Source organism: Pleurodeles waltl, chromosome 6 (assembly GCF_031143425.1).
Source record: "Pleurodeles waltl isolate 20211129_DDA chromosome 6, aPleWal1.hap1.20221129, whole genome shotgun sequence".
In the NCBI taxonomy this organism is placed as follows: domain Eukaryota; kingdom Metazoa; phylum Chordata; class Amphibia; order Caudata; family Salamandridae; genus Pleurodeles; species Pleurodeles waltl.
In genome coordinates this window covers 1,080,423,324-1,080,444,597 of record NC_090445.1, presented here as the reverse complement: position 1 = coordinate 1,080,444,597, position 21,274 = coordinate 1,080,423,324, and the positions used below count along the sequence as shown (strand labels likewise).

General features: G+C 47.0%; 1 protein-coding gene across 17 annotated transcripts in view; it reads left to right on the top strand.

Annotated features, from left to right (window-relative positions):
• The window catches only part of UBR4 (ubiquitin protein ligase E3 component n-recognin 4), a 1,862,787-nt gene that overhangs the window by 1,614,747 nt on the left and 226,766 nt on the right, over positions 1 to 21,274 (top strand). For all 17 annotated transcript variants that reach the window (XM_069240131.1, XM_069240143.1, XM_069240141.1 and 14 more), the window contains 3 exons: positions 9,046 to 9,130; positions 9,611 to 9,738; positions 18,171 to 18,303. In XM_069240131.1, the coding sequence (XP_069096232.1) occupies positions 9,046 to 9,130; positions 9,611 to 9,738; positions 18,171 to 18,303 (346 nt within the window). The remainder of the gene's footprint in view (positions 1 to 9,045; positions 9,131 to 9,610; positions 9,739 to 18,170; positions 18,304 to 21,274) is intronic.

The window sequence follows — 21,274 nt, the reverse complement described above, 5'->3', positions numbered from 1 at the left end:
TCTTTCTGTTGCCCAGGTGGGTTCCACCTTGGGCACTCTTAAGGGATATCTTTCTGCTATCTCTGCTTTCTTAAGGTTACCTGATCAGCCATTCTTATTTAAATCTCCCATAGTTGGGAGGTTTCTTCAAGGCCTTACACATCTCTTTCCTCCTATCCCATTCATCATGCCCCAATGGGATCTCAACCTGGTCTTAACTTACCTTATGTGTTCCCTGTTTGAAACGCTTCACAACTGTCCTCTAAGGCTCTTAACTATAAAGATTGTCTTTCTAGTAGCCATCACTTCTGCCCGCAGAGCTAGTGAACTCCAGGCTCTGTCATCTAAGCCACCCTTTCTTGCCATACAGCCTGATAAAGTGGTGCTTCACACAAGGGCTTCTTTTCAACCTAAGGTAGTGACACCCTTCCATGTCGGACCTTGCCTACCTTTTATGCACCCCCACATCCCTCTCATGAAGAGGAGAGACTACACCGTCTGCACCCAAAAAGAGCATAGGCGTACCATGATCGTACCAAAGACTTCCAGGTGGACGATCAACATTTTGTGAGATATGTGGGTGCAAAGAAGGGGAAGGCGGTGCAGAAGAGGACCATTTCAAGTTGGGTACTCTTATGCATCAAAATGTGCTACGCTCTGGCTAAAAAGCAACCTGCTAAAGGTTTGCAAGCTCACTCCACCAGAGCTACTGCTGCTTCCACAGCGCTAGCATGGGGCGTTCACTTCCTGGATATTTGTCAGGCAACAACGTGGGCATCTCTGCACACTTTTAACAAGCACTACTGCCTGGACAGTCGGATATGGAGGGATGGCTACTTTAGCCGTTCGGTCCTGCAGGACTTTTTGGTGTGATCTTGGTTAGCAGGCCCACCACCGGGAATGGTATCTATTCAAAGGTAAGGAATCAGCAACTAGAAGTCTCTATCAGATGTACAAGCTACTGACCTTCGGTAACTAAATGTCTGGTAGAGACATATTCTAGTTGCAGATTCCTTACTGACCCACCCATCCTCCCTGCACTGCAAACTGATTTCTAGGGACAGGAACTTTCCCTTGAGGGCCCTAGTTTTTGCGCACCACTCTGTGTTCTTCATGGCTCTGCGCTACTGGCGTGGAAAGTCGTAAAAAGAAACTGACGCCAGTGCGCTGGGATGACGCCTATATACAAACCGTGACGTCATCACAGTGAGCACGACGCCTGCAAAGTCGACTGATGCCACCTGACGGCAGAAAGAAAAAAAATCCCCGGATCCAATCTGACACCTGGGGAAATTCAAAGGTAGGAAATCTGAAACTGGAATATGTCTCTACCATTTATTTCGTTACCGAAACTAAGTAACTTGTACATTAATGGCGGTGCTAAGCCTGCTTTGGGGGTCCCTGTGGACTGAGCCATAGCTCATAGACACTGGCCGGCCCCCGGGGACCTGGCTTGTCGTTTCTGGCACCTGACTTGGAGACGTTTTGTGGTGCAGGCATACTACAGTCTCTTCTTTCCTCAGCGTCCTTCCTAACATTCCTCCAGACAGGGAGTGCAGATGGTTGGAAACTGGTGGGCAAAATATTTTCTTCTCAACCAGCTCTGCCCTGTGGTTGATAAACACCTCTTGTATTCTGGGCTGTGTTTACCATGCATTGTGGGCTTCAATGGCGTGCCTGGTACCTTCACTTCTGAAGGAGACCCTGAGCAAGCTTGCCCAGACACTTCAGAATGAGCGAGATGCTGCTAGGTGTGGCATAAAATGTGGTATGGATACCAGGGACTCAGTTGGCCGAGCCATGGCTCACTCTGTAGCACTGCGCCATCATGCCTGGCTGCGCCACTCTGGCTTTTCAGAAGTTGGCTAATCTACATTGGAAGATATGCCCTTCCATGATGCCAGCCTGTTTGCCACTCATGCTGCCTCTCTGTTTGCAAGGCTTTTGGGACTGCTGGGGTGAAATACATTTGTAAATATGTCTCCTCTTATGCTTAAAAATTGACCCATTCTAAAGTGGAGTACTCTACTTCATGTTGAGCCAAGTTTCAGCTCCCTTTTTTCGCTACAATCGGAGCCCTTCCATCTTCTGGTGGTACCTAGTACAGTGTTCCTGCTTCTGCAGTTATTTCTATTTTTTTCTTGTAGCTGTTAATGACAGCTATGTGTTGTATTCTGTCTAGGAGACGGATATCCTTTGTAACCATGAGTTGGTGTAGCACTTGTTGACACAGGGTTTTTTCTTTTTTATCTGAAGATGGGCTTGATGGTCAAGAGATGGTTTCCGGTATGGTACATACCCTGCTCAGTCTAGAGCATCTTCTGCATGCCTTATTGGAGTTAATAAATACCTGGTAGTATTATTTTTATCACTTAAAGGGAGTTTGTTGTTTTGTCTCCCTGGGAACTTTTGAAAGGTCCTCAAGGGCTGCAGCATATATTATGCCACTCTGGGGGACCCCTCACCAAACACATGTACACTGCCTTTGCAGCTTGTTATGCCTGTCCTGGGTGGAGGTGCTTAACATCTCCCCCCTGCAAGAATTGTAACACCCGGCGGTGAGCCTCAAAGACTCAAGCCTCAGGTTACAGTGCCACAGGGCACTCCAGCAAGTGGAGTTGCACGCCCCACGGACAAAGCCCCACTTTTGGTGGCAAGTCCGGCGGACAAATTAAGGAAAACGTGGAGGGGTGACCACCCCTAAGGTTTCCAGAGCGAAGTGCCCCCCCACCCCCCACAGAATCCTGAAGACAGAAGGAAGACAACACATGACTTGGCCCAGCCCTAACAACCTGTCTCCTAACAACCTGTCTCCTGCTTCAAAGAACCTGCACAAGAACAGCAACGCATCCAGCAGGACCAGCGACCTGTGCCAAGCTCCAGAGGACTGCCTTGCACCCGAAAGGACCAAGAACTCCAGTGGACAGCGGCCCTGTCCAATAAGAAACAACCACCAAGGACTCCAGCCCCACTCTGGATGTGCGATTCCTGACCACTCTGCACCGGACTCCCATAGCCCATGTCCAGGTAGCCCAACCAACTAGAGAGGATCCCCAGCTGATTTCAAGCAAGTTCCCACCCTGGGTTGTTCTCTCCACCCCTCAATGATGACACCTGCAGAGGGAATCCCGAGGTACCCCCCTACCCCCGACTGCAAAAGCTCCGGGTGAAGATATGACACCTTAAGAGACACTGCACCCGCAGCTCCTAGGCCTTGGAGAACCTGACCTCTGGTGCAACTACGTTCAGCAGGTGGCCCTCCTCCCTGTCCAGCCTGTGGTTTACCCGAGTCGACCCGCTAGATCTCACCTGCAGCCTCTGAGTGACCCCCGGGGAACCCTCATAGAGAATCATTGGAAACCCGACTCCTTGTTTACACCCTGCACCCAGCCGCCCCAGTGCCACTGAGGGTGTAGGTTTGGTGCCTACTTGTGCCCCCAACCCAACAAAACAATGGTCCTCTAAGCCCCCCAGGTCTGCCCTCCGAAGTCACAGGTACTTACCTGCAGGCAGGCCTGATTCAGAGTGCCCCCAGTCTCTATAGGAGCCCACATTAAATTTGCCTCAACTCTGACCTCTGCACCTGGTCAGCCACATGTTGTTGGTGGTGGGTTTTTGGGGTTAAGTTGAACCGCGACCTGTGCACTTCCTAACCCCCGGAGACTTACCTGCAAATAGATCTAACTTTTCTTCCCCCCAGGAACTGTTTCTGAAAATTGCACTGTCAACTTTTAAAACAGATGATTGACAATATATCAAAAACTGTGTAACATATTGATTTCAAACAAAGTGCTATTGATATATGTACGAAATACAAAACGATTAAAGTACTTACCTACAACTTGAATCTTGTGGTTCTAAAAATAAATTATGAAAATCTATTTTTGCCATATAAAAACCATTGGTCTGGAGTTCAGTCATTGTGTGTGCTTGTTCTATTGTCTTTGTGTGTACAACAAATGCTTTGCAATACCCTCTCATAAGCCTAACTGCTCAACCAAACTACCACAAGAGAGCATTATTATTATTATCCACTTTAATCCTCCTTTAAGAATCTGGGGAACCCCTGGACTCTATGCACACTAGATCTCATTTTGATATAATATATACAGAACCTCAGCACCCCTTCCTGCCTCCCCCAGCGCCTTGAGACCCTCACGGATGAGTAGCAGAGCTTTACAAATCTTTGATTGATTGATTGAGAACCAGTTTCCTACAAGAGTACATTCCCTTTTGCTGTCTACCTCACCCCTTCGGAAGATCCCCATATACATTGGTATAATAATGAAGGCAGTAGACGTTCTTTGTTGTTTGCTTTCTGGTGATTTTAATGTCTCCTTTTTCCTGAGGGACATTATTTCCTATAATGAGTAACTGTTGCTCTTTTATAGGTTGCACCTCCTTTTGTTTATTCAGCTTTTAACTACGTTGTTTTCAGTTGTGGACGCCCACTTTGTGTGGTTTCACCCCTGAATAACTATTTATTTCCTTTTAAGTCTCATGAGGACTACTCAGTTGCCATTGGTTTAAATGCTTCAATAGCCTTTATTTTACTGGGGGTGGGGGTTAGGGTGGGGAGGGGTGATGTCATCCACACTTTCCATTCTCTTATATTAGTACTCTCTTGGCGTTCACTCGGCTAGGTCCTCATACATTTTTATGAGATCGCAGTGACGACAGCTTTCTTCTCTGATTTCCTCTGTCGTTACACTGGCAACTGTTTTTTCTTTTCTTCCATGTGTGTTAGACTTTCTAGATAGTCCCAGAGGTATTAACATTATATCTGGCAGTTTTTTCTTGGGACAACTGTTGATATATACCAATAGTTGCTGTTGTGGTCTTTACCATATTTCTATTACAGCATTGTTCAATGCTTCTCTGCAAATGGGTTCTTGTTTTTTTTCCCCCTTTCATCTGTATTTTTACAGAGCAGCTTTGGCTAAAATCATTTCTTTTTATGGTGAAGAGCTATAGATCAGTGGCATTGTCTGTTGACTCTGAGCTCCCATGTACTGTCCGAACATGAGCTCAGTCCCACCTTGGGAGCAGGTGTTTTTTTTTTTATATTAGTCTGTTGTCTTCTGACACATTTTGTCCCACTGCCATAGTAACACTGTTCCCATGCTTTGTAATGCCTTAATGACTTTACTTGCCTGTGGTCCTTTCCACAGTTTTTATGGTGTGGGTTATGTTCTTACACACCTAAATTCCTAAGAGTATCCGGTCCTGTAGGAAGTTTGCTCTGTATATACTCAAAGTGAGAGATAGTGTGCACAGAGTCCAAGGGTTCCCCTTAGAGGTTGATAGTGGCAAACTTAGATAATACTAATGCTACATTTTGTGGTAGTGTCATCGAGCAGTAGGCTTATCAGAGGGTAGTGTTAAGCATTTGCTGTACACACATAGGCAATAATTGAGGAACACACACTCAAAGACCTATCTCTAGGCCAATAGTTTTTATATAGAAATATATATTTTCTTAATTTATTTTAGAACCACAAGATTCAAGATTTGAGGTAAGTACATAAAATGCAAGGTACTTAGAGAACTTTGATTCAAAGCAGTAGTACACACAGTTTTAGTACAAATGGCAATAAGCAATTTTAAAAGTGGACACAGTGCAAAAATCAGCATTTCCTGGGGGAGATAAGTTTGGTTAGGTTTCTCAGGTAAGTAAAGCACTTACACAGTCAGTCTCCTGGGCATAGGCAGCCCACTGTTGGGGTTCAAGGCAACCCCAAAGCCACAGCACCAGCAACACGGGGCCGGTCAGGTGCAGAGGTCAAAGGAGGACCCAAAACACATAGGCACCTATGGAGAACAGGGGTGCTTCGGTTCCAGTCTGCTAGCAGGTAAGTACCGGCGTCCTTGGGGAGCAGACCAGGGGGGTTTTGTAGATCACTGGGGGGGGGACGACACAGACAGACACACAAAACGCACCCTCAGCGGCACAGGGGCAGCCGGGTGCAGTGTGCAAAGTAGACATTGGGTTTGCTATAGAAAGCAATGGAGGGACCCGGTGGTCACTTAGACGATGCAGGCAGGGCACAGGGGGGCTTCTTGGGCCAGCCACCGACTTGTCTAGGAAGAGGGCTGCCTGCTGGTCACACCTGCACTGGAAGGTTGTTCCTCTCAGTCATGGGGGCTGCGGGTGCAGTGTTTGGTCCAGGCGTCGGGTTCCTTGTTACCAGGCAGTTGCGGTCAGGGGGAGCCTCTGGATCCTCTCTGCAGGTGTCGCTGTTGGGACACAGGGTGGGGGGGGGGGGTTTCGACTCAGGACACTCACGTTGTTGTAGTCGCTTGGGAGTCCTCTCTGCGGTGTCAGTTCTCCTGAACTCAAGCCAGGGGCATTGGGTGCAGAGTGAGAAGTCTCACACTTCCGGCGGTAAGAGAGAGAGTTCTTTGAAAGTTGCTTTAAAGTTGTTGCAGTTTTTGAACAGTGCCGCTGTTCTCGGGAGTTTCTTGGTCCTTCGAGTTCAAGGCAGTCCTCTGAGTCCTCAGAGGTTGCTGGTCCCTGTCGAATGTGTCGCTGTGCAGGTTCTTTGAGTCTGGGGAGTCAGTTGTCGTCTCAGTCTTCTCTTCGGGGCTTTCAGGTCAGCAGTCCTTCTTGTTGTAGGTTGCAGGAATCTGTGATCCTGGGTTCAGGGTCGCCCCTAAATACTAAATTTAGGGGTGTGTTTAGGTCTGGGGGGCAGTAGCCAATGGCTACTGTCCTAGAGAGTGGCTACACCCTCTTTGCCCCTCCTCCCGGAGGGGGGCACATCCCTATTCCTATTGGGGGAATCCTCCAATCTCAAGATGGAGGTTTTCTAAAGGCAGGGGTCACCTCAGCTCAGGGCACCATAGGGGCTGTCCTGACTGGTGGGTGACTCCTTGTTTTACTTATTATCTTATCAAGTCTTGCTGCCAAAAGTGGGGGCAGTGGTCGGAGGGGTGGGCATCTCCGCTAGCCAGAATGCCCTGGGGTGCTGTAACAAAAGGCATGAGCCTTTGAGTCTCACCGCCAAGTGTTACTGTTCCTACAGGGGGAAGCGAGAAGCACCTCCACCCAGTACAGGCTTTGTTCCTGGCCACAGAGTGACAAAGCCACTCTCCCCATGTGGCCAGAAACTCGTCTGGTTGTGGCAGGCTGGCAGAAACTGGTCAGCCTAGCACTAGGAGTCGGACTGGTATTCAGGGGGCATCTCTAAGATACCCTCTGGGTGTATTTTACAATAAATCCCACACTGGCATCAGTGTGTATTTATTGTGCTGAAAAGTTTGATACCAAACTTCCCAGATTTTAGTGTAGCCATTATGGAGCTGTGGAGTTCGTAAATGACAGACTCCCAGACCAAATACTCTTTATGGCTACCCTGCACTTACAATGTCTAGGATTTTGCTTAGACACTGTAGAGGCATAGTGCTCATGCACTTATGCCCTCACATGTGGTATAGTGCACCCTGCCTTAGAGCTGTAAGTCCTGCTAGAGGGGTGACTTACCTATGCCATAGGCAGTGTGAGGTTGGCATGGTACTCTGAGGGGAGTGCCATGTCGACTTAGTCATTTTCTCCCCACCAGCACACACAAGCTGTGAGGCAGTGTGCATGTGCTGAGTGAGGGGTCCCCAGGGTGGCATAAGACATGCTGCAGCCCTTAGAGACCTTCCCTGGCGACAGGGCCCTTGCTACCAGGGGTACCATTTACAAGGGACTTATCTGTGTGCCAGGGATGTGCCAATTGTGGGCCCAAAGGTACAGTTCAGGGAAAGAACACTGGAGCTGGGGCCTGGTTAGCAGGGTCCCAGCACACTTTCAATCATAACTGGCATCAACAAAAGGCAAAAAGTTAGTGGGTAACCATGCCAAGCATTTTCTTACAGGTCCCTTAACTAGACCAGTTTGTTCTAGTCAGTGACTTTTCGCAGGATCAATCACAATTGCCTCAAAATCTGCTACACATTTGTCAAGAAGCAACTCCCTGAGTGCTTGCAAGCTCATTCTACCAGTGTCAGATCCATGACAACTGCATTAGAATGCGGCGTTCCGGTCCAGTATATATACCTGGCACCAACATGAGTTTCCCTTCACACGTTTACCTAACATTACTGTCTGAACAGTCAGGTCCGTTCTGATGGGTATTTGACGCATTCGTCCCTGCAGGACCTCCTTGTCTGAAATTGGTCCGCAGACCCGCCTCTGGGGATGGTAATGCTTTGGTACCTAATTCTAAGGTAATGAATGTACAGATAGATATTTCCATTAGAAGAAGTTAATTACCTTCGGTAACACCTTATCTGGTAGAGACAGGATCTAGCTGGAGATTACTTACTGACTCACCCATCCTTCCTGCTCTTCAACCTGATCCCTAAAGACAAGGACTCCCCTTACAGGAGGAATTCTGCGAGCTTATTTCTCTTTTTATCTCTGAGATCCCTTTCTTGGTATTAAGATGCCTTCATTGGGAGTTAATAATTAATTAACACAAAGCTGTATCTTTTTTGACATACTGTTTCCATAGGCAGTTTCTATAAGTGGATCTGGGTTTTGGGGTGGATAACAGTCACAGAAGAAACTGACAGCGTGTCTCCGTCAATGTCATATCTGGTGGATTACGTTGCTGCAGAGTCGCACAACGCCCTCTGCTGATGCGTACAGCTGGAAAAAAAGTACGGATCCAGTCTGGCGCCTTGGGAAGAACTCTAAGGTAAGGAATCTGTGGCTAGATCCTATTTCTTCCAGAAAAGGTTTTACGGAAGGTAAGTAACTTGTTCATTTGGTGTAGAACGATCCATGCATCTTTTCAGTTTGGCCTTTCCATTTTTTGTGAAGTGTTTCAAATTGAATCTACATTTGTACTTATTCAATGAGACTTTCTGAGAGCTTGAGGGACAAGTCATTGTATTTCACCGGTCCGAGTGAAAAAATATCCATAGATCTCTGGTGGTGCAAAGTTGCCTCCCTTTGATTGTGCTGTGAGATACTGTATGCATACAAAGCATTAGGTGGTGGACTAGGTGAGGTCCTCTTTTCAAGAGCTCAGATTTCTTGCTCCTGCCTGTAACTCATTTTCTCTCTTTTTTCAGGCCAGTAGCCTCCAATACGAGATGTTGCTGCTCACAGATTCAATCTCAAAGGAAGATAGCTGCTGGGAGCTGCGTTTACGATGTGGTCAGTTCAAATAATTTTTCGTAGAATATACTTAGTACCTACAGTGTGTAGCGCAATAGAACTAGCAGTTATGGTGAGGTTCAAGGGTAATGCTTTTAGAAATGAGGTAAGGATGTCTAGTAAGGTAATTTGATTCTGTGAGGTAGAAAATGACCTGCATTTAGTGTTCTATGAATCCATAGTGATTGACTAAAAAAAACAAAGTAGGTTTAAATCATACAGAGGCTGCGTGTAGGTTTAGTTCATACACGGGCTACATGTGAGCTATGTTTCCATCACATTTTGTAAAATGAAGAAAAGTTAATGATGAAGGCAATGTGAAAATAAATTCTGACCTCTGATTTTCTTTCAAACGGTTGTCCCTCTTTTCACTTTTCTCCTACCTAAACCCAAACTCAAGGCTCCCTCTTGTCACAAGTTAAAACACTCCTCTCTGCATTCCATATCAGTAGCAAATCTTTAATTCGTTTTTTTCTGCAGCACTTAGTCTTTTCCTGATGGCTGTGAACATCAAAACCCCCGTCGTAGTAGAGAACATCACCCTCATGTGCCTGAAAATTCTTCAAAAACTCATCAAACCTCCTTCTGCCACCAGCAAGAAAAACAAGGTATGGTTGGATCTTAAAGGTGAAAAGGTAATACATTATTAAATGCTAGATTACCACTTTTGACAACAGGAAGCCTTGCGTGCAAAGCATATTTAGAAATGTGTAATATAGTATGATTTTAAATCAGTAGCAAAATGTGCATTTACAAACATTGTAGCTCAGCAAGTAAGAAAAACATGTTTGAAATACAAAAGCCAAACCGTTGGGGTAGTGTGAATATCACTGCTTACAGAAAGAGAAAATATAGCAGTTGCTTTATGGATTTGGTAGGTCTCCATTATGTACACAAATCTTTGTAACAGTTCTTCAGCAGTCTAACACTGCTCATGACTTTTAGTAGAGTGAGCATATTGAAGCAGCCAGTCGCAAGGAGTGATGTAGCGACTAAATTGTACTGAGTCATAATGCTAGGAATAAGCAACGCACGTTAAGCAAGGACTCAGGATTCAAAATTCCTTACAGCCCTCAGTGTAGTGGAATTGGTGGCCTAAAGATTCATTACACTGGGTGGAATGGACAATTTCTAGGGCTTAAATTGTTTATTACCAAATCCTGAAAGGACTTAGCGTGTTTGGGACACTCCGGTGAAGTGGTATTGGAGATTGTCCAATTAAGCGAATGTCTTAGGAAGACTACTATTTGCTGGAAAGTCTTTATCTCCTGCTCAGTATTAACCAAGTGCTGAAAAGCAGGTATTGTGAAGGCTAAATCTAACTGTAGATTCCTCACCCATAGAATATCCCCAGACTGGGTCCAGAAAATGTTGCAGCATAACACCTGCACCCCAGTAGGTGGCGTCATGTGGCTCTGCATCGTCTCTGCTCTGCCTTCACATGTGACAGCTGTATTCTCATATAAGCGCCACTCAAGCTTGAACACTGGCATCAGTTCCTTTTTTTAATGTCTCCGTATGCGGATCAGGAGCTAGCTCCTACTTTTTCTTGTCAGTTGACTAGTTTGTTCTCTTCTAATTTCTATCCTGTGTGAAAGAGAACATGTCCTCTCTTTAAACTACAGGGTTTAATTAGGTACTCGCACACAAATGTATGTGACAGAGCCTCACAAAGTGTCTCTGGTGTTTGGGGCTATGCCTCTTCTCCCAAGTCATACCATGAATTTGCCCTGATGCACCCAAAAGCAATCTGGACCACAAAGCCAAGCTGTAATCTGTGTAGGGGGCTGCTTCTGCTTGAAGTCATGGACATCAACCGATTCCTGGGAGCAGTCTAGTGACAAATCGTCATCGCAAACAGGTGTTCGGGCAAGTCAGATTTAAAAAAAGAAGCATAAGAATTCCGAGTGGAATTTGTTGCAGCCTTGCCACACTCTATCTGGGACATGAGGATATGAAGGTGCCCTTCGGTCTTGCTCTGGGTCCCTTACTGAGAAGCAAATTCCATAGCTAATTCTAATGCTCCCTGTATTCTCAGGTTTGTCTGTGATGCGGCAATAGATTGAGGAGCTTAAGAAGACCATGATCTGCATCTTAGGCACCCCGATGGCTCCCTTTGGCGTGACTTTGGGGCCATGGATCTGCAGAGGCCTCCAGTTGGGTTACCGCAGGTGGGTCCACTGGCTGTGCCTCCTGAACCTGCTTCCAGTTCAGCTCAGACTTTGGAGCAGACTCCACAACCAGCACCAAGATCAGTTCCTGTTGCTTCAGCACTGGAAACAAACAAGTGGACTCCGGAAGAGGACATCAATACTATTGTTCAGTGCTTCTATGCACCTAGTAAGTGGCTCTACACAACTGTGTTGGTGCTATTCCACTCTGGAAGTGGCAAACAGCCATAGAAGTGCTTCCCGGGCCACTTGGGCACCCTGACATCAGTTTCTTTCTTTCCATGCCTTGAAACACAATTCTGGAACTGTGCTCCTCCTTTTTTTAATCCCTGTAGAGATTTTCTTCTAAACTTTTTTCACTGTTTAAAGGATTTGACCCACCTAAGGCGACAGGGTTTCAGGCTTGTACGGTCTGTTGCAAACAGATATCTGTGATGGATTCTTTAAGGTGTGCCTCTCGTGCTTGGGTTTGTTGCACTATTCCAAGCCCAGTGACGACTGGGCCCAAATAAACCTTAAAGCAATCAGAGAGTGTGAGGCAATCTTTTGTGTGGTGAAATACCAGAAGACTCCTCACTAGTCCAACTCCTGGTTGAAAGCAAGGGCAAAAGCTGGGGCCTGCACTTTCATTTTCGCAAAGTAGAAGAACATCATGATGGAGCAGAGATCGAAGTTGCAGCTCTGTATCCGCAGCACTGTCAAGAAGGCTTTTTGCTTTCTTCCCGAGGCTCTTGTGGCTTCCGGGCCCTCCCCTGGTCCTTTCATTTACTTCAAGGTGAACATCAAGCTTCTGCAGCTAAGAGACTGGCTTATCCGCCTAATGGACTCTCCTCTGACTTGAACCCTGTGACCCTGGCCTTTTATTCTGTGCTCTTCCCTTGGCCATTATACTCCTTCCTCACCCTCGCCTCTGGGGCCTACAGTAAAGCCCCTTACTTTCCCTTCTCATACAGCTCGTGCCCCCACCCCCTTTTCCACTTTGCCTTTCCTGTACACCTTATGACTCACCCGGTGCCGGTAGATAAATGGATAGAATGAAAGGATGCGTGGATGGATGGATGGCTGAACTGATTGAATGGGTGGATAGGTTTGGAGATGTACGGGTTGTTCTGGATATGGATGGGCAGATGGATGGTTGGACAAACAGAATGGTGAAAGGCTGATGGATGGATGGATGAATGAAAATGTAAAGGTGAAATGGTAGCTATAGGTGGGTGAGTGAAAAGATGAATGGATAGATGCTTGGATGGATGAGACGAGATCACTTCTGGGTAGAGTTGCAATGACTTTTTTGGCTTGCTTGGTGCCACAAGAGCTTTGATTCAAGGAGTGGGGTATTTTAATTTTCTGGCTACTCACTTGGCCTGCATTAAGCTCCTTTCTCTACGTAGGATTAAATAGGTGAACGTAGTATTGTTTGCCAGGACGTTGTTTCTAGACAAACAGTAGTTTTTAGTCTTAAAAAGCCTGCATTGCCATAGTAGTTCCTGGTACTAAACAAAACTACTTTGTGTGCAGATATGCTCCTTGTAAAAGAGCAGAATGCTGCCATTCATAGTGAAACCAGTCGATAGAGATAGCATTTTAATAAAAACAAAAGGGCTTTGTTATTGCCAGACCTAATTAGGGACCCAATTATTTAAAAAAATAAAAATAAAAGTGCACCATGATAAATGTTCTTGCATTAATGTAGATTTACAGCTTTAATGATTTCACATAAATTTTCTTTAATAGGTCTGGAAATCGTACTCCTAGAAAATATTTGTGAACTGCATTTTAGCACGAGCAAATGTGAACGTGTAGTTTTGCCCTTGTGAAAATCTGCTGACTCTTTACAAGTTCACTTTTCCTCCAACCACATTTTTCTCAGCCCTGAAAGAAATGTTACTACAGCCATTGTAAGGAATACATTTCCAGCCTTTCTCAGTATGGGAAAGGATAAGAGAAGAACCAGTGAACACTCATAAAATATGCCAGTTAGTAGGCTTGCACAGACTCAAACCAGAATTCCAGCCCTTGAACTATTACTTACCCCTACCTCCAGCCCAGTATGTAGATCTGCAGAAAGGCAAACTAAGGGAATTGCTAGTATCCAAATACTTTTATACTATGAGCCTAACATAATCCATAGAGGCAATTATCAGAGCTTTTATTTAATCAGATGGCTGCCATTATTGGTCGCTGCACGACATGGCACCAAAAGGTCAATTCCATTTTTTCTTTATAGTTTTTTTCTTTTCAGGACAAGTAGATTTATGAAGCTACCTGTCCCATGTGCAAGTAGATATTTTATTACATTTCACACCCCTGCAGGTTACAGCCAGGTCCTGGAGAAGACTACTAAAGACCTGCAGTGGTGGCTGTTATATTACAGTTGGACTAGTGTCAGACTCCTGTCCCCGCCGCACCCACTGTGGACAGTGGTGACGGATGCCTTGTTACTGGATTGGTGAGGTCATCGGGACGAGGTGGTGATAAGAGGACACCGGTATTGAGCTGAGTCCTGCCTTCGCATCCATCAGTTGAAGTTAGAGGCAATTAACTTGGCATTGATTATCTTTTTCCCTCCATCAAATTATGGCTGGTGCAGGTTCTCTCAGACAACATCACTGCCATGTGGTACTGCAACAGACAGTGCAGTGTGTGAGCCCTAATTGTAGTGCCAAGAGGCTCTAAAATTCTAGACCTAGCTGAACTGTCTGGGGATTTCCCTTGTGGTACACCACCTCGTAGGAGCTTTAAACACCAGGGAAGATGAACTGTATGTCTTGCTGCCAGTGCCTCTTCTTCCCTGAGTTCTGAAGATCATCAGGAAGGGCCAGGCCCTAGTCATCTTTGTGCTTCCCTTCCCCCTGCCTCCCTATAAAGGACTGTAATATACTATCCTTGATTGCCTTGTTCAGTAGTGAGTGTCCCTTATCAGCTGCACCCCCAAAGAGGTCACTGGGAAAGGTTACACATCAAAGTTACCAGATAGACCTACTTGTGGTGCTCCTTTTATGGTGGTTTATTTATAATCTCTGGAGTTGGCCTATCCTATCATCTCAGGTGCCTATCCAAGTTCCCAGCCCAATCTCTGTGACTACTGTAGGAGACAAGCATCACAGATTGATTGTTTAGGAGCCTAAATCTTCACTGCCTGGGCCTGTTTTCATGGTACTTGCATTTTACCTTAAGGACCTTGGTGTGAGATTCAAATAACAGATTATTGTGGGGGAAAGTTGATCTGCTTTGAACAGTGATTCTGGTTGGCTTTGTGCTGATTCACGTTGTTGTGAATTCTGTAAGTCTGACTTGATATCCGCACTTTATCTTCCATTGTCCATTATCCGTGTGGTTAGATATTTGTAGGAAGTTGGCTCTGTATATACTATTTAAAAGTAAGAGATAGTGTGCACAGAGTCCAAGGGTTCCCTGTAGAGGTAAGATAGTGGCAAAATTAGATAATTCGAGCAGTAGTCTTATCAGAGGGTAGTGTTAAGCATTTGTTGTACAAACACAGGCAATAAATGAGGAACACACACTCAGACTTACTCCAGGCCAATAGGTTTTTATATTGGAAAAATATATTTTCTTAGTTTATTTTAAGAACCACAGGTTCAAGATTTACACAAAAAACTTTAAATGTAAGATACTTCACTTAGATACTTTAGGAACTTTAAATAAAAACAATATCATGTACAATCTTTGTGAAAATGGCAATAAGCTATTTTCAAAGTGGGCACTTAATGCAAAAATCAACAGTTCCTGGGGGAGGTAAGTAAAGGTTAGATTAGGAGATAAGTAGAACACTTACAAGTCTCAGTTCTGGGGCATAGACAGCCCACCGTTGGAGGTTCAAGGCAACCCCAAAGTTACCACACCAGCAGCTCAGGGCCGGTCAGGTGCAGAGGTCAAAGAGGTGCCCAAAACACATAGGCGCCTATGGAGAACAGGGGTGCTCCGGTTCCAGTCTGCCAGCAGGTAAGTACCTACGTCCTCGGGGGCAGACCAGGGGAGTTTTGTAGAGCACTGGGTGGTGGGGGGGTTGGACACAAGTAGGCACACAAAACACACCTCAGCGGCACAGTGGCGGCCGGGTGCAGTGTGCAAAGCAGGTGTTGGGTTTCAGGCAGGAAACAATGGAGGGACCCGGGGGTCACTCTAGTGGTGTAGGCAGGCACAGGGTGGGCTTCTCGGGACAGCCACCACCTGGGCTATGCAGAGGGTCGTCTGGGGGTCACTCCTGCGTCAAAGTTTGTTTCCTTCAGGTCCTGGGGGCTGCGGGTGCAGTGTTGGTTCCTGACGTCGGGTCCCTTGTTACAGGCAGTCAAGGTCAGGGGGAGCTTCTGGATTCTCTCTGCAGGCATAGCTGTGGGGGCCCAGGTGGGTCGTCTCGGGCTACTCACGGGCTCGCAGTCGCCGGGGAGTCCTCCCTGAGGTGTTGGTTCTCTGGCTGTCGAGCTGGGGGCATCGGGTGCAGAGTGGGAAGTGGCACGCTTCCGAGGGGAAACGTGAATTATTTGGAAGTTGCTTCTTTGTTGCAAAGAAGAAGCTGGTTTTGAACAGGGCCGCTGTTCATGGGAGTTTCTGGGTCCTTTAGTCCAGGGCAGTCCTGTGAGGCTTCAGAGGTCACTGGTCCCTGTCGGATGTGTCGCTGGAGCAGGTTTTCGAAGTTGGAGACAGGCCGGTAGGGCTAGGGCCAAAGCAATTGTCGTCATCCTCCTTCTCTGCAGGCTTGTAGGTCAGCAGTCCTTGTTTCTTCAGGTTGCAGGAATCTGATTTCCTGTTATCTGGGGAGCCCCTAAATACTGAATTTAGGGGTGTGTTTAGGTCTGGGAGGGCAGTAGCCAATGGCTACTGTCCTTGAGGGTGGCTACACCCTCTTGGTACCTCCTCCCTGCGGGGAGGGGGCACATCCCTAATCCTATTGGGGGAATCCTCCAAACTCAAGATGGAGGATTTCTCAAGGCAGGGGTCACCTCAGCTCAGGACACCTTGGGATGGCTATGGCAATGTTGGTGCTGAGGAGGGGTTCATCCAAGTCTCGGTCAGGAAGGCGATGTCTGGGGAGGTTGAGTCGAGTAGGTTCCAGAGTTCGATGACGTGTTTGTAGATCATGCCAAAGTACATGGCATCATGCAGCTAACACTGAAATCTGTGTAGTTGCATGATTTCAACACGTTTGATACCAAACATGCCTAGGTCCGATGAAGCTTTATGTAATTGGACTACTCGTGTTGACCAGTGTCGACTACATACCTCAAAATGGCTTCCTCACACTTACAAAGCCCAGGAAATGGAGTCTGGGGTTTGTAGGGGTACCTCTGCTCATCCAGGGGTGACCTCACACCCAGGTCTATGCACTCTGCCCTTGGGCTGAAGGGCCTACCGTAAGGGTGACTTACAGTAGCCATGTGTCATTACCTCGATATAAGGTAAGCCTTCTACCTAAAGTGAAAAATGTATGCACCATTTCACACAGACTGCAATGGCAGGCCTGCATACACAGTTTGCATGGGCTTCCATAGGTGGCATATATGCTGCAGCCCATGGGCGACCCCTGGTGTATCTAAGTATCAAATACTAGGAACGTATATGGGTGCACCAGTATGCCAATTTCTGGGTGTAAAAGTTACTATACTACCAAATTTAGAAGAGAGGGCACGGAAACTGGTCGTGATTAGCAGGATCCCGTTGTACTACGGTCTAAACACACTGACCCCAGGCAATTTTTGGGGATAACTATGCTAGAAAGATTCCACTTTACTACACAAGATGATAATGACAATTTCCTAATTGTTTTAATAACTAATACTAGTAAATTGTCAAAGTAAATACATTCAAACAGGAGCATTGAGCAGGGATGAAAAATGAACAATTAAATGTTCATTTCATTTACAGTTCATCAGTACTCCCATATATACTGCTTTTTCACAGTGTAAATTTCTGTTTAATAGAAAAAGAAGACTGAAAGCAGTACTGACACCTTGACACCTATGTCCTGTGGCTGTTTGCCAGCTTTTGAAGCTCTGGTATTTTCCACACTAGTGGGTGCATTTCTTTAAGCATGATCTGCCCTTGTTCTTCAGATTAATTGGTTGCCATTCCTGCTTGCTTTTGGTTCTCATGTTTAGCCTCAGTTTAAGGTTTCCTAAAAATTTGACTCGTAGATCATGTTGCCATGAGGCCAACTTTCACACATACTGCCTGAGCTTGGGGTCTCAGCATCCTATGGCCTAGTTGTTTGTGTAAAGTTCTTACAGCGAAGTCAGGCAAGAATTGCATGCTAAGGCACCGTTAGGATTTATCTTCACCTCAAATTTTAGGATCTCCATGTGTGGAAAAATAAGACATGTACCATATATTTTCAGCCACCCTTTTGTATTAGAGCTTTGAGTAAAATACCTTTTCCCCTGCCAGTTGCATAAGGAGCTTTCCAAGCTTCTGCTTATCACAGTCATCACAACAATAAGTCAGTGCTGTCATACAAGAAGACTACTGAGGTTCTTGGCCATTGCCACTAGCAGCAGGGAAATCCTGCAAGGAATATTGAAGGTCATTCTGTAAGGGGCATCTTGACCATAATAAGGACAAATGTCAAGGTATTATCATATGTTCTCTCAACTACAGTTTTGCTAATAACTCCTGTTATTTTAATAAAGCGAGAGTTCAGTTTGTAAAAACTGTGTTCTTTATTTATTATTATAGACTGATGTAGGAACCATTGTCCTTAATTATGGGGCTCATGATATTTTGGTAAATGGGTTTATCCCCAAGTTCAAGGCTAGGAATTGTCACTAGAATGATTTATTCAGGATGAATATGTCTAATAGCAGATATGTTAGAGATTGTGCACATGCATTGCTGTCTACTTCTGTTTTTTGCAGGATGTTCCTGTGGAGGCACTCACCACTGTTAAACCTTACTGCAATGAGATTCATGCTCAGGCCCAGCTGTGGCTCAGGAGAGACCCCAAAGCATCATACGAGTCTTGGAAAAAGTGCCTGCCTGCCAGAGGGGGTAATGTATCCTTTGGGTTCCTTTGTTTCCTTTTGAAACTTGGCTGTTTTGAATTTGGAGGATATGCAGTTTCAGGCATTCTGTTTTCTAACATGTTTAACACAATTTACTACCCAGACAGCAACAACTAACTATCTGATAGAGACTTCTAGTTGCAGATTCCTCACCTTAGAATTTTCCCCCAGGCGTTAGACTGGATCCGGAGATTTTTTCTCCGAGCAATACCCTTGCACGTCGGTAGACTCCGCAGGCGTCGTTGGTGCCGTGCCATGACGATGTCGGGAGTAGTACAAAGGCGCCACCTGAGCGCACTGACATCAGTTATTTTCTTTCTGCGCCACACGCTGATCCGGAGATAGCTACCCTTGGTCACTTTTTGACCGACTTCGACTATTTTGTTGAGTTTTTGTGATTTTTGGTGCGTCGAGGGATGTCCCCGAAGATGGGCTTCAGTCTGTGTGCGAGGAGTGTCACCGCATGATGTCGGTGACGGATCCGCATCGGGTCTCTTTGTGATGCCTCGAGTGCGACCACGGCCCCAAGTCATGCTCCGAGTGTTGGGCCATGCACCCGAAGGCCTTGAGGGAGCGGTCCCTCAAGCTTATTGCAGCCCGACGCTCGAATCTGCATAGGTCCCGGTCTTGCTCGAGGAGAAGGTCCCGAGACCGGCCACGGAGCCACCACCACTTGTCTTCAGGTCAAGGTAAGAAGTCGAAGAAATCCTTTCATCCTTCTACTTCACCCGGTCGCACAGCTGATGTGACGCAGGAGGAGCGTCGACACTCAAGGCCTCTGTCCTCGGAGCTTGCTATTGGGTTCGCTCCACGACTCCCTGAGTTTCCGGGAGCCAGGACAACACCTGCCCAATTGAAAGACTTTTATGAGGCCATGCGCCTCATTTTTTGGAAGCCCGACCCCGCTAAGGAGCCTTCGCGCCCAAGGGGGTTCAGTTGGTGGGCCTTCGGGTTCCACCCAGCGGCTCTGACCACCGAAGTCCCCTCCGGATACACACCGACGCCGGTCATACTATCAAGACCTTCCCCGGTGCTGGTTCAATTGTCAACGCTCCCAACATTGGTGGTGCCCACCATCGACGTCTACCCGATCCTGATCCCCGACGACTTAGTTGGACTGGTGTCGCCCGCCACCGCCTCCTTCTTTGATAGGGCCTATTCACCCTAGGTTGGATTCTGACCCTTATTCTCATGGGTTTGAATTCTGGGAAGGATTGGAGGGGTACCTGGACCCTTATGAATACCAGGATGGCTCTAACTTGGACTGGGCACAGGAGTTGGGCGAGGCCAGTGGTCTGGATAGCTCTTCAGCCGCTGGAATGCTGTCTCCCTCCTACTGTGGTTACAGTGGAGGGAGCAACTTATTCCATGGTGGTCAGTAGAGTGGCTCAGGTCATCGGCTTTGAGCTGCCTACTGTTCAAGTCGGGTCTAATCTCTTGATGGAGGTGCTTCAACCAGGGGCTTCCACATCTGAACCTCTTCTTCCATTCAATGAAGCCCTCACCTCTGTCCTTTTGGGTACTTGGTCCAGACCCAACATAAGGGCACCTGTGAATAGGACAATCGCACTCTGCAATCGGCCCGCCCCAAGTGACCCTAAATTCCTGTCCCATGCATAAGAGCCTTGTTATTTAGGCATCTTCATCCTCGGGTGCATTCCCTTCCGCACCTCCAGATAGGGAATCAAAAAGGCTGGAACAATTTGGGAAGAAGATGATTTTTTCCTGCAGTCTTGCGCCGAGGTCTGTGAAAACCGCATGCCTTTTGAGCCGTTATACTCACTCTCTGTGGGATACAGTCATTCAAGTTCTGCCGCAGATAGTGGACGAGGCCCGTGCTATTGTCTCCCGGGCTGTCACCGATGGGAGAGATGCTGCAAAGTTCACTATCCGATGTGGGCTGGACACGACCGACACTCTGGGTAGATCGGTTGCGACGACGGTGCCCTTGAGCCACCACACTTGCTTAGGTACATCTGATTTCTCAGGGGATGTCCAACAGACTCTTATGGACATGCCCTTTGATGGCTCCCGTCTCTTTGGAGACAAGCCAGTCTTGGCACTGGAGAGATTCAAGGACTCCCGGGCTACAGCTCAGTCCCTCTGCCTTTCCACGGCCCCTTGTCCCCAACAGTCTGCCTTTTGTGGCCATAGAAGGGGCTCCCCGTCGCGTCCCTTTCCCAACCACCGTGCCACCCATGCTGTTCAGCTGCTGTATGGCTGGGGATGCGGAATCCCAGGTGGTAGTTGGACAGGGAACCAGAGGTCTGCCCAGTCCGCCCCAGCACCCTGCTGCAGCCTCCAAACCTTCCTAGTCGGTCCCCTCACTCTGGTCCAGTTGGCAGGATTCACCATCACCTGCCCCACTGGGAATCCATCACTATGGACAGGTGGGTTTTACAGATCGTTCAAAGGGGCTACTCCGGCTACTTCGAATCTGCCCCACCAGCCATGCTTCCATCATCCAGCCATATACCGGAGGATAGTTTTGCACTTCTCTGCCAGGAAGTCGCGGCTCTCTTGGTCCCTGCCCCAGAAGTAGGTCATGGTTGATATTCCTGCTACTTTCTGGTTCCTAAAAAAGACAAGGGCTTACATCATATCCTAGACCTTCGGGCCCTCAATCTCTTCCTCAAGAAGGAGAAATTCAAAATGCTCACCCTAGCTCGGATCCTGTCTGCCTTGGGCCTAGAAGACTGGATGGTAGCGTTGGACTTGTAGGACGCTTATTTCCATATTCCGATCCTGCTTGCCCACAGATGTTACCTACGATTCGTGGTAGGTCACGAACACTTTCAATTTACCATGCTCCCTTTCTGCCTTACCAGCGCCCCCTCGGGTGTTCACAAAAGTGATTGTTTTGGTTGCAGCTCATCAGCGCAGGTTGGCGGTTTGTCTTCCCCCTACATCGACTGTTTGTTGAAGGTAGACTCACCTCCACAAAGTCATCTCCCACC